Below are 14,174 nucleotides of genomic sequence, written 5' to 3'. Positions count from 1 at the left end.
ACCTCAAGGATTGGAGTACAGCTATGCCTCTTAACTTATAATAAAATTACTTAAAATTTTACACAGCTAATTGAATATATTTATTTAATTTGAATATGCACATTTAAATATAGATAAAATAATTTCTACAGATATAAAAAAGACAAGTTTGAAATATAAAAAAATAAAAGAAATAAATGTGATAGTTATTGTATAATCTTCCAGCAGTGTAAAGATTGAGACAGAAAATCATTTTATTGCATTCCCCCGTCTACAAGTACAAGTATATTCTAATGAATCATCCCTCCTCTCTATAGATTATTTCTAACCTCGTGGGTTTTCTCCAGGTATTCCGGTTTCCTCCCACTGCTAAATAAAATTGAGCCATATGTTAGTCCCGAAATGTAATGACATGAAATGGGGGTTAACGTCCTATTGTTCTGGTGACATGAAGACGGGCATACGCCATAGAGTGTGCTATGAGGCAAATTTTGCCTGGACAGCGTCACTGCGGCCTACTCTTATATCGAATTCCAACTGTCAAGGGATCTTTTACGTGTACAAATTGGACCTTGGTTTTTCGTTCCATCCGAATGACTAGACAGCTGTCCTTGTCAGGACCTGCGTCCTACATCTCTGACAAGGGGGAACCACACCGGAAAGTCTGGATGAACTTTCTAGGTCAATGCGGGGATGAACACCTGACTTCCAGGCTAGCGAGCCAGCACCTCACCCACTTAGCCACCATGAATGGATATTAAACCCCATTTCTGTCTCTCTCTATTATCAAACTAATATCAGAGATCCATTTTGGATACTATTAAAGCAGCCTTGAGTCTGCAAGCCGTAGATATTTGTTGTTGTTTATAATCAGTCTTTACTCATTCCTATTGTTTATAATATGTCTTGGGGGTCACGGTGTCTTAGTGGTTGGGTGGCTCGCAAGCCTGGTGTTCGATCCCTGCATTGGCCGAGAAAAGTCATCCAGATTTTCCGGCGTGGTTCCCCATTGTCAGTGATGCAGGATAGAGGGCCTGACAAGTACAGCTGTCTAGTACTAATGGGCATTGTTACTTTAATTAAGAAATCCTATCAGCTCTGGTATTAGCGATTTTTAAAAAAAGATCTCACTGTTTTTCTCTTTATGAGGTCGCTCATCGTAAATAAACCTTACACGCAGATACGTTTGGGTATGTATCAATACGATTAACAAGACTGCTACAACTGACCTCAATATATGATATGACCTGATAGGATCACCATGATTACTCAATGATTAAAGATACATGTACATTATGGGAGATTAGATAAAGAGCTGGCAGTTCTCACTATAATAGTTAAAAACTAGATAATGTAAAGGGTTTTGCTGAAAATTTCAGTTAAATTGATCCACTCTGAACCGAGATTTTACCGATTGAATTTTAGGCCTAGCCTCGATCATTATTACTAATATTGGTACGATAAAATACATAGTCTCGATTATCCATTTAATGATTAAATCATGAATGGAACTGGAACAGTAAATCGGCTCATAATCCACTAAAGATCGCAGGCTAGCGATGCCATCTAGAGTTGAATATGGTCTGGATAAGTTAATTCATAATTTAGATAACATTTCAGGCCAGGCCTAAAGAAAGACCTGCAATAGGAAGATTTAGCCCTTGCAGAATGTATGTTTAAAACCAAGATTTCAATCGCGCGAATCCTGATAGTGGGAACCTAGCATAATTAAGAGTTTTAGTGTTTTCAAATTTTGTATTTGAAAAATATGAAGGTTTGTAAGGATTCTTTAAAATAATAGATGATTACAAGGCAGTATGCTTTAACTCTATGGAAAGTGGTGACTCAGCGAGTAAGATGTTGGCTCACTAATCAAGATGTCTAGTGTTCAATCCCTGTGTATGCCGAGAAAGTTAGTCTGGATTATCAGGCGCAGTTCCCCCTTGTCAGTGGCGCAGGACGGACAGAGGGCCTGGCATGAGATAACGTATAGTCGTTCGGATAGGACTGAAAACTCATTGCACACTGTATAGCATATGCCCATCTTCATTAGCTCAGTCGGCACAGAACAGTAGGACGTTAAACCCCATTTAATTTCATTTGTTTTTTTTTTATAAATAATAACAATATTTCAACTTTAACAAAGATAGAATATGGCCACGAGTTCACAACGCATTCTCAGGAATTTACTCAACTTTCAATCACTGTTTATGAGAAATATCTTTGATCCAGAAACATAAAACTCTGCACATTGTGTCTTATTATGTATTTGATACATTAAAACAACAAAAGTTTTATAAAGGGCTATACTTTAGTTAAAATAAGGTGAACAATTTTGAGTAAATTCTTAAAGATGGGTTCCTGCGTACAAACTGGGTGATTTAATGGTATATATGGACTAAAACATATTCAAACTAATTAATTTGTCATAACTTTGCTTCAAATCCTTCTCAAACATTGTAATTGCGAAGGAATGTCCTGCTATAAAAATTCGATCAAACCAGGTCATGTTTACGTCACGTGACTTACTTCACTTGGAAGTCAGAGGAGAATTCATTGCATACATAAGACGATGTTGTCTTTAATCGCTCAATATTTATTACAAATATCGAATCCTAATTAAATTCTCGGATTATCCACTACCCGCGTCTTTTTTATCTCAGAAAGTGTTGTACGTCTAACTCTTCATAAAGTTTATCAACTTGTACATCAAGCAATCAATGTTCGCGTTTGACCTTTGACATCACACGTGCAGAAATTCCTAATCGTCGGGCTATTGATTAGGGGAACCCTTACATTTTTGTCCTGTATACGCTCCAGTATTTTTCTAATAAGATTGGATATCTCTACTTTCCATATATACCAAAATTACCATACCTTTATTGGAAATAACCACCCAATAAATACTTTTCTGGGAACCCATCTTTAAGTCTGACAATGCTCTGTGAACTCGGGGCCTGGTTTGTTTTATAAGATAATAAGAATATTTGCTACTTTAAGACATTTATAACAAGATAAGATGATACAAATATAAAAATATTCATTTAAAACAATCTAAACAAGAATTCAAAATATTCGCTTCCCTTGATTGACACTATTATTATACAATCCGTCTGATTAAAATACAGATCTATATTTCGTTTCGTTTTTTTTTATATTTCCGATGGCCTACACTACATGAAGATCTTACCGGTTATAGTAGAAGGTCGCGTCAGAGGTCGTATGAGCGGCTTTTTACTCTATGGCGTCAGGCATTGATTAATCAATCAGCGTTGACGTTTCTAGTGGTTTACCCACAGTTCCGTGCATCGCACGCCAAGAAGTCACCGTAACAGATGGTTTCATTGGTTAATCTCTCACGCCATCCAGAATCCTAGTGTAGTAAATTGATATACATTGCACTCAAAGAGGTCATTAAACAAGTTAATAAATAAAGATAATTTTGTGGTCCGATATGTGACTTAAGCTACCTTGTTACCTCTTGTAAATCCCTTGGCAGTTGGAATTCGATATAAGAGTAGGCCGTAGTGCCGCTGTCCGGGCAAAATTTCCCTCATAGCACACTGTATGGCGTATGCCCGTCTTCATTAGCCCAGGTTAGGAGCAGGACAGTAGGACGTTAAACTCCATTTCATTTCATTTCATTACCTCTTGTAAATGCTTTGTTAAAAAATGACAGGAAACCCCACCCTCACCAAATACAGCTAGGCCTATTTATAGTAACAAGACGAGATCCATCCTTAACATAAAGAGCATGATGAAAAAGCCAAAAACCTATTAAAAAAAATTCTCAAAATAATCAAACATTAACAAATCCATGCATTTATATAAAAATGATCAAATAATATTCTAGTGTCCCTATTTTAGTGTAAATAGAAAAACCCATGTGCCCTGTTTCCAGCGAGCTTCGTCATCCAAAATCAATGTCCTGTCAGTTCTATTGGTGCTTATACGGTGCATAGAGGGGTTGATACCCCCCACCCATTCCACCCATCACCATGGTTTCTGTTGTCAGGGGATGTAGGGTTGTATAGGAAGGGTTCATCTGTACCATGCCGGGTGAAGGACTCATCGATTGAGCCATAGGAGGGGTGGGTGTGACCGAGTGTGTTATGGGCGGAGTCATCCTGGAGGAGTGACTCAAAGGAGGTGTCATTGAGTTGTTAGATTGTGTTAGAGGCGGAGTCATGGCATGAACATGGGTGTTGCTAGCGTGTGCTATATGACCTTGAGGGAGTGGGGGTGGCTGTGTTGTCATGGTGTTGTTATGGCTGATGATATTGACAAGGTTGTGCTGTTGGGTGAAATGTTGAATCATGTGCTGATTGTGCTCCGAGCTGGGAATCTGACTATTGACAAGCAGCGTGCTCTGTGGTAGATGACTTTGCATGGTTGTCGAAGGCGACTGAAAGAGATCAAGCTGACTGTAGTTCAATGTGGACATCTGCTGTTGGGGATCTTGGTTCGTCTGGGGATGCTGTTCTTGAGAAACTGGGTTGGTGCTGTATCTTGGTTTCGCTTCCGTCGGCATTTTGATGACACTCTCGGTTAACGGGACTCCGTCAGGATTAAAAACCTCAATAATAAAGTTTTCAATGTTCTCCGATCCGATATCCTTTCCATGACTCTTGACATGTGTGCGCATGTTGTCAGCGCGCGTTCCGATTTTATTACACAATTTACAAACAAAATGTTTGTGTGGATTGTGGATCGTTCGTATGTGTTTCGAAAGTCCGCCCTTGTCCGGAAAACAGCTTCCGCAAGTTGGACAAATAAAACTTTTCTCAGCTGTGTGTCTCCTTTCATGGGCCTTGCAACAGTTTTTCGTCTTGAAAGCTTTTCCACAAAGTTTACACAAAAAGGGCGTTTCCAATTTGTGGGTGTACTGATGGGTGTAGAGTGACGACATACATTTAAAAGATTTACCGCAGGTGTCACATCCAAATGGCCGTCCGTCCTGATGCACGTACTTGTGAGCCTCGAGATTCGATTTGAACATAAATTGTCGTCCGCAGATGTCGCACATGAAACGACTGACATCACTCGTGTGACGTCTCTTGTGTACATTGAGTAACATTTCTGATTTATAGAATTTGCTGCAGATATCACATTTGAAATTCTTGGCGGTCACATGATAGGATTGTTCGTGGGTTCTAAGAGCTTGACGACTAACGAAACCTTTCTGGCACAAGGGGCAGGTGTGTGGTCTCTCCCCAGAGTGAATCATCTGATGAGTCCGCAAACTGTTCTGATAATTGAAGGTTTTGCCACAGACGGTACAAACGAATTTACTTTTCTTGCCTTGGTTGTGAACTGCCGTACAATGGGCCTTGAGATGACTGGACGTAAGATACGATTTGTTGCAATGTTCGCATTTATACGGACGTTCTCCAGAGTGCTTCTGCTTGTGTAGTTTGTAACTGTGATGGAAGTTGAACGTCTGCCCACATTCTTCACACGAGTAGGGTTTCGTGTTGCCGTGGAGACCTCGTTGATGGTGGCACAATGAATCTAGAGTGGAGAAGGACTTCCCGCAGATATCACACTGGCATTTCTTCGTGTTGTGACGCCGGGCATGGCGGATGTAAGCTTTTCTGTTCGTGAATTGTTTATCACACTCGGTGCACTTTAAATCCGGAGTCACTGTCACGGCAATAGCTTCATTGGCTGCTTTAATCGCCAGCGCTTTGGTTTTCTCCTTCATCCGAATTTTTAGCGCCATTTTGGGCGTGGTTGTTAACCGGTTGAGTTTCGGGGTTTGTTTGGTTTTGATTTGTCGAGGTATGAAAGGGGCCGTGACGTTTGCACTACGTCTGGATTTCTTTGGCTTTGGAGGAGAGCTTTCTGGTGTTTTCTCAGTCGACAAGGACGGATCAGCTTCTGTGTCTATGTCCGTGCTGATTTCGGTGATATTTGATTCTAATATAGAGGGCGTCCTGGGTGTCGATTTCTTTGATTTGCGGGAAACTGGATTTTTCCGTTTTGAAGGAGTTTGGTGATCTGAATTGCTTTTAGATCTTGATCTTGTGGATGGTCCATGAGTTTGTTTTGATTTTGAAAATAGGATGCTGTCTTCAACAAAATTAGGATCATTTGCCTCATCATCTGTAAAGCCATCCAGAAAATTCTCATCCTCTTCTGAATCTTCTTTATAAACAACTGCAGCAGTTTGAGATTCTTTGGGTGGGGTTTTGGTCTTAGCTTTTGGAGTTTTGGTTTTCTTTTGGGGTTTTGATGATGGTTGTTTGGATTTTGTTTGATTTTTTGATTTTTCCAACGACATCCCGTATTCTTCTAACTGGTGTAGTAGGGTGTCCGCCGATTGATCTTGCTGAAATTTTTGTGCCAGATCTTGATAATGTTTTTCAACATGGAGAAGAAAGGCCATTCTGTCTTCAAAGACTTCCTCACACAAATAACATTTGCGAGCCTCCTGTATACTACTCTCGTCGATAGTTTTATTATTTAATGAAGTTGGGACTGGGAATGTCTCAGAGGCGTTTTCAGAATTTTGAGCAGGTACTTGTTTCGGTTGTAAATTTGTTGATTCTTCCACCGGGGACGTGTTAGTGACGCTGGTCGAAGTTGTTCTTGACGGAAACACTGGTGGATTAGAGGTTATTTGTAAATTTATCGGTGTCTGTGGTTCTAACTGGGATTCAGATCGTCTCTCAGAATCATTCTCCACGGTTTTGGGAAACATTGGACTGCCTGAAATGAAGTGAAAAGAATAATCAAGATATTATTTTTATTCTTTGCTAGAAACATTTTAAAAAGTCAAATTATTAATTATCTTCCATTATCACTAACGTCACATTTAACCATATTTAGAAAATAAGTGTCCCTATTTGATCACTTCCTGTCACGAGGTTAACCCCAAAATTAAAACCTTTTTAAAGGGAGGGGGGGGGGGTATTGTACATGTAAATCAATAAGCAATGATATAGCCCATTTAAATTTCAGAGAGAGAGAGAGAGAGAGAGAGAGAGAGAGAGAAAGAGAGAGAGATGTGGTTTAATATCCATTCGACACAAACCAGCCATTTTGGGACTAACATATGGTTCAATATTATTTCAATTATACCATTAACCAATATAAAAGACTTGTTAATCTAGCCAATGACCTATTATTCTCAAATGTTAACAACGCATCTATATTCGTAAAATATTTTTCTGGATGATAGAGACTACCCAGAGTTGGGGTTAGTGGAGTAGAACAGAACGATGCTCTGGGGATACTGAGAATGGATCTTTAAGCACTATTCTGAATTACAACACCAACTATTTCATTTTCTGGTACGTTTAATGCACCAACTTAGAAATTGAATAACATTTTTATTTTTCAGAATAAATTGATTTTGTTAAATGTTCGCAAGGGCCCAATATATATTTATATATATATATGCCACCAGACAGACTAATAATATCTGATTTATAGTTTCACATTATTTTTATAGAGCCTTTATCCATAAAATGTCATTTTGTAAAATGTTCCCAAGGGCCCAATTTTATATGGCATCAGACAAGCTAATAATATCTGGTTTTTAGTTTCACATTATTTATCCATAAAATGTCATTTCTGAGGTCACTTGTTTGACAAAATAAGTAATTTTTTTAAAACTAAATATAACTGGACACATTATTTCACAATTACCACATATTCAAAGATATATTATGGGAGATTAGATAAGGGCTAGCAGTTCTCACAATAATAGTTAAAAACTAGGTAATGTAAAGGGAATTTGCTAAAAATTTCAGTCAAATTGATCCACTCAGAACTGAGAATTTAGCCATTGAATTTTCGGCCTAGTGTGGATCATCATTACTAAAAAGTCAGTAGGATAAAAAAAATAGTCTCGATTATCCATTTCATGATTTAATCATGAATGAAAGTTAAGCAGCAAATCGGATCCTAATCCAGTAAAGATCGCAGGCTAGCGATGACATCGAGAGTTAATTATGGTCTGGATAAGTTAATTAATGTCTCATTAATAATTTAGATAACATTTCAGGCCTAAAGAAAGACCTGCAATAGGCAGATTTAGTTCTTGCATAATATATGTTTAAATATTGATGGGATTTGTGTTTATACTGGGAAGCTACATGTATCCTATAAACAATAGATGGCTGTTAAAAGGAACATGCCCAGCTGTCAAAATGTTACAGAATTTATTTAGAGAGATAAGTCTGTCAAACTCGAAACAAACTAGATCATTTTGGGACTAACATGGTTCAATTAGATTTCAATAAATGGCGTGCAGGGAGGGGCCTTTAGCGGTGTGAGGAGAGAGAGAGAGAGTGAGAGAAAGAAATGTGGACTAACATATTGATCAATTCTATTTCAATAATTTGCTTGCACAACCTTACTCCTTGTCACGTACAACGGGGGAATCGAAACCGCACCAGTTGACTCAATGACAGACCTTATGATGCAGCGCGCATGCGCTAACCATTCGGCCATCCCCCCCCCCCTCCCCAGCAGTGGGAGGAACTGGAGAAATGCAACAAGGATGGACAGACAACAAATTTTATAGAACTAGAGCCAGTGCCCGGTACAAGAGGCGCAAGGCCCATAATTTTCTTAAATATTCCCAAAAATTCCAAATTTCACCTCTAAGTGACACTACAACAAAGGAGCCATGCTGGCTAATTGGGTAAAACACTAGCTCACTAAAATGAAATGGGGTTTAACGTCCTACTGTTATGCTCCGACTGGGCTAATGAAGAGGGGCATACGCCATACAGTGTGCTTATGAGGGAAATTTGCCCGGACAGCGGCACTACGGCCTACTCTTATATCAAATTCCAACTGTCAAGGGATCTTTTACATGCACGCCAATGTGTATACGGGACCTCGGTTTTTCGTCCCATCTGAACGACTAGACAGCTGTCCTTGTCAGGCCCTCCGTACTCAATCTGAATCTGACTCACCTGTCATGGTATTGAGATTAACTGGTTCATTTCCGTCCTTGACAATGTCGCCATGGTTACTATCGTTATGGTCGATGGGTGGTTTCTGGGTAATCTGTGAAGCTGTGTACCTTCTCAGCAATTCTAACTGTCCAAGGGAGGTTACTCTGTCAATCATTGCTTGGTCAATATAGTTCGTTGGTGAAAAATCATAATTTAAAGCCGATTGGATGATTTGAGTACCAGATGTGTTCATTGGCTGAATTTGGCCAACGGGTGGGATACTCTCTAATGGTATTTCTTGCGATGTTGTCCCGTTATCATGGGGGTAGGTGTCGTTTATTTCGATGAATATTCTATCCTCACCATTGACAGTCAAAGTCAGTCTCCCTTTCAAAAGAAATTTCCGATATTTTGCATCTTCTTCACAGGCTCTCTCGGACTCCTCTTGAAAAATCTGGATAACCTTCTCGCGCAGGTTCAGAATTCCTGTAGGTCTAGTGGGCTGTAGAGTATTCCCGGAGAGTGGTTGTATCGTAACTTCACGTCTGAGAGACATGAGATCATGGACAGACGGATATTGTCCATCTTCAATATTACCAACTCTTTGCAATTCCACATCAGACCTGAAAAGAGGGAGAGGTGCATTAATATATTTTTGACTTTATGAAATGGGAATTAACGTCCTACTGTTCTGCACTGATCAGCATATGAAATGAAGTGTGCTATGTGTGTTTTTGTCCTATCCGAGCAACTTTACATGTATATGTTGTCCCTTGCCAGGCACTCCAGAGATCGAACAAAAGACATCCCAAATCGCGATGCTAACGTCTCACTCACTAGTTCACAGCTTTGCATAGAGTTAAAACATACCACATTATTGTCATCTATTATAAGAATCCTTACAACCCGTCATATTTCTCAAATACAACAGGAAACTGGCTCAGTGAATAAAGAGAGAGATAGAGAGAGAGAGAGAGAGAGAGAGAGAGAGAGAGAGAGAGGGGTGTTAACGGCTACTCAACACAAACTAGATTATTTCGAGAGTTACACATGGTTCAATTTTATTTCAATAATTCACTTGCATGTAGAGGTCTTTGTCTTTAGCAGTGGGAGGAAACCAGAGGATCCGGAGAAAACCCATGAGGTTGGACAGGTGACCCTACTCCTTGTCACGTACAACCGGGGAATCGAAACCATAATATTTGGCTCAATGACAGACCTTCTGATACAACCCGCATGTGCTAATCATTCGGCCACCCTACCCCTCCCTCAGTGAATAAAGCGCTGGCTCACTTACCAGGAGTATCCAGTGTTTAATCCTGGCTTTGGTTGAGAAAGTTCCCAGGGATTTTTCCAGCATGGTTTGCTGTAGTCAGGAATGCAGAACGGAGTCCTGGCAAGAAACAGTGTTTAGTCCTTCGGATGGACTCACAAAAACCTAGGTTCTGTGTTAAAGTTCAATTGTTGTCCTGTTCAAATGTATGGCATGTGCTTATCTTCATTAGCCCAGTTGGTGCAGAAAAGTAGAAGATAAACCTGCATCTGAGATTTTCCCTTAAATTGCTGTGTTATGTTAGCTTTTTTTGATATGTGGGAATTTTTGACCTGACAGCTGCAAATTTCTTTTACTTGTATGCCAATGTATAGCGGGACCTCATTTTTTTGGGACTATCCAAATGACTAGACACTGTCCTTAATAGACCTCCCTCCTGCACCACTGACAAATGGAAACAGCACCGGAAAAATCCAAGGAACTTTCTAGGCCAACACCGGGGGCAAACCTGAGACCTCATGGATAGCGAGCAAGTGTTGTATTTACTGAGCTACCGCGTCTCCTTGCATTTTATCAAAAAAGCTAGGTGTTCAACACCGGTACTTCTGACATATTAACTGGCCTTGAAATGTTAAAAAAAAGCCCAAAACAAATGTCATAGATATATCTGAATTTAAAATTGAACTCAATGGAGAAAAAATAACTGTGGGTCGATACCTTATTCCAACTATCAATAATGGAGTTATCCCCCTTCCTAAATAAAACCGTTACAATGTAAAACACTGTGCACACTTATTCCATGCATTTTGATATATTTAATATAAAAACCCTAACTTCTTTAATATTAAGTCAAGAAACGGTGATATATAATCGATAGGAACGCACATAAAATCACACGTGCACGCACTAAACGTAATACGTAATGTGTACAAAGTTATCGTATAACGGGACAACAGCACGAATATGGCCAGCCATCTTTGATCGCGAATGTCGAGTTAAACAAGGCCAAAACAACGTACTTTTTCGATTTGCATATCACTCAAATTCATCATAATTTCAAAGTTTCTAAATGTTAGTAACATTTAAAAGGCATTGCGAAAGACGGAATTACAACATTAATATACCTGAAAATTAAACGAAAGTGAACATAAACATGGATTATTTCAGTGAAAAGTCGAGAAGAAACCTACCGGTTGGACGCCATTACTAAGAGGGCGCTCGAGTCAAATCTTTGGCTTGGCCTAGTTACAAAATAACAACAAAATCTCAACACAATGACTGATCATTAGCCAGATGACAATGTAGCGAAAATACAAATACATTTGAATATCACGTATTTTACAGAGTTAATTATTTTCTTCCATCAACTTTATTTCTTAAATATAGAAAAAAATGCGGTTAGGATTATATTGCTATACCTCCATCAACACACTTCGATATTGATAAATTAAAAATTTAAACAACAGTTATACTAGATTGACCCTTATTGTGTTAATTAGCCTCATATGCCCCTTTTTTTTTTTTTTTTTTTTTGGTTTGGCGGGGTTGGGGGGGGGGGGGGTAGCAGGTGCGCGCTGTATCATAAAGTCTGTCATTGAGTCAACTGGCGTGGTTTCGATTCCCCGGTTGTGCGTGCACAAGGAGTAGGGTTGCCTGTCCAACCTCGTGGGTTTTCTCCGGGTCCTCCGGTTACCTGTTTCCACTGTTCAAAACATATATGTTAGTCCCGAAATGACCTAGTGGACGTTTAACCACATTTCTCTTTCTCTCTGGTTTTGTTTTTATTTATTTTTTTTTGGTTGTTTTCTTTATGAAAATAAGAAAACGATTTGATTTTAAATATAATAAATGGTTTTATATAAATACATTTGGGAACATGAAAATTATTATTCATTTTAAGTGGGAAACAAATACCCCCCCCCCCCCCCCACCCACACACACTTCACCATCACGCAATAGAATTTACCCCCCCCCCCCGGCCCACTGAAAGGAACCCCTTACAATCTCAACCAAAAACAAAGCAAAACAAAACCCTAGCCCCCCTCCCATCCCCATCCCCACCACCCAAAAATTATACCCCCCCCCCCCAAGAAAAAAACACCAAAACAGACAAATAAACAAAACCCTCAGAAGATTTGTATTAGGCTTTGCTTGAATGAATTATTATTCGAATGAAAATGAATTTCATATTTCTCTCGACGTATTGAGAGAGAGAGAGAGAGAGAGAGAGAGAGAGGCATCCGTAGATAAACAACGTTACGAGGTTAGTTGGCAATATTTACTTGAGTTACTTGGGACTCTAGACCACCAGCCCCCTGCAATGGCTAGCCGCACCTACACGTTCACCGACCCCATTGTTTAAATAAAGTAATAGCCTACAACATTCGCATTAAAAGAAATAAAAAACGCCCCCCCCCCCCCAAAAAAAAAACAAAAAAAAAACAACAACGTGGTATCAAGTGTTACAGAAAAATAATTTATAAGTGAAATCCGTTCTAATAAAATATATTCTTTTATTACACACATCATTCATCCAAATGCAAAGACATTCGCTCCATGGGTAATAATATTGACCCCTGAAGATTAACACGTGCGCGTTAGACCGTAGGGCCTGCCATTCAATCAAGTGGCATGGTTTCGATTTCGTGCTTGTACGTGACAAGGAATAGGATCGCCTGTCCAATCTCGTGGGTTTACTAGAACTCTCTCTCTCTCTCTCTCTCTTGAGTATAAAAATCATTGGCAACACAAAAGACCCCCTGATCAACGTCACTATCTGGGCACCATATTCTCCAAAGCACACAACATGACTTACGCCCTTCATTATTATCCCGGTAGCAGCAAAACGACGCTGACATTGCAAAATTCTCCTTTCATCTGTCACCATTAAAATTACCAAATGTAAGTCTCATCTATTCCTTAAAAAAATCGGAATTTGTTTTATCGCTATTCGTGTAGGATTAAATCTATTTTGATGGTAATTCGGCGCCAAGAATGCAAGATACGCTTGTAGACGTTTACTCGGGTCCCAAATTGATCATCAATTCTATATATCGACTATTGCGTGTAAATCTGGTCTCCACGTGGCCAATAGACGGTGAATTCTTGTTTCTTTAATTGGCAAACAGCGAAAATCTCATCTCTTGTTTCTGTAGACGAGGTATTATTGGGAACGGGGTTTGGTTAGTGGTCTAACGCGTTCGCCTTAGATCATAAGGTCTGCCATTGAGTCAAGTGGCGTGGTTAGGATTCCCGGCTTGTACGTGATAAGGAGAAGTATCGCCTGTCTAACCTCGTAGGTTTTCTCCGGGTCCTCCGGCTTCCTCCCACTGCATAATACCCCTATGCCTTTGGATGGCTGAATGGTTAGCACATGCGCTCTGTATCATGAGGCCTGTCATTGAGTTAACTGGCGTGGTTTCAAATCCCGCCTTGTACGTGATAAAGAGAAGTATCGCCTGTCTAACCTCGTAGGTTTTCTTCGGGTCCCCCGGGTCCTCCGGTTTACTCCCACTGATAAAGACCCCTACGAATGGACGTCAAACCCTAAACGAGGCAATATCTTCATTCAACCACGGAATATCTACGCAATATCATCACTCAACCAGATATTAACATCCTTCAACCAGATAATATCATCATTCAAACAGACAATATCATCATTCTACCAGGCAATATCATCATTCAATAGATAATAACATCATCAACCAGACAATATCATCATTCAACTAAATAGTATCTTCATTCAACCAGATTATATCATCATTCAACCAGATTATATCATCATCTTTCAACCAGATTATATCATCATTCAACCAGATTATATCATCATCAACTAGATAATATCATCATTCTACCAGGCAATATCATCATTCAACTAGATAATATCATCATTCAACTACATAATATCATCATTCAACCAGACAATATATCAATCAGGTGTTTTAAAAAATCTTAGCAGCATACCCTGCCTCGGGAAACTTGACGATTTGCCATAAAATTTACAGTGT

General features: G+C 39.4%; 1 protein-coding gene across 1 annotated transcript; it reads right to left on the bottom strand.

The window, feature by feature from the left end:
• Positions 1–65: 65 nt before the first annotated feature.
• On the bottom strand, positions 66–11,361 carry LOC126816144 (zinc finger protein 142). Its single transcript, XM_050542356.2, has 3 exons — positions 11,355–11,361; positions 8,910–9,514; positions 66–6,690 (listed from the first exon to the last, which is right to left on the bottom strand). Exons 2-3 carry the CDS (start codon positions 9,445–9,447, stop codon positions 3,917–3,919), a joined length of 3,312 nt encoding a protein of 1,103 aa, XP_050398313.1. The 5' UTR covers positions 9,448–9,514; positions 11,355–11,361; the 3' UTR covers positions 66–3,916.
• Positions 11,362–14,174: the final 2,813 nt, after the last annotated feature.

The sequence above is a fragment of the Patella vulgata genome, chromosome 3 (genome assembly GCF_932274485.2).
Source record: "Patella vulgata chromosome 3, xgPatVulg1.2, whole genome shotgun sequence".
NCBI classification, from domain to species: Eukaryota; Metazoa; Mollusca; class Gastropoda; family Patellidae; genus Patella; species Patella vulgata.
This window is presented reverse-complemented; position numbering and strand designations above follow the sequence as displayed.

What these genes read in the sequence shown, in the direction of transcription:
- LOC126816144 (XM_050542356.2), bottom strand. Translation starts at nt 9,447, where the DNA reads ATGTCTCTCAGACGTGAAGTTACGATACAACCACTCTCCGGGAATACT. An exon ending in TAATCTCAATACCATGACAG is followed by an intron (nt 6,691 to 8,909) that starts GTGAGTCAGATT and finishes ACTTCATTTCAG; the next exon opens with GCAGTCCAATGTTTCCCAAA.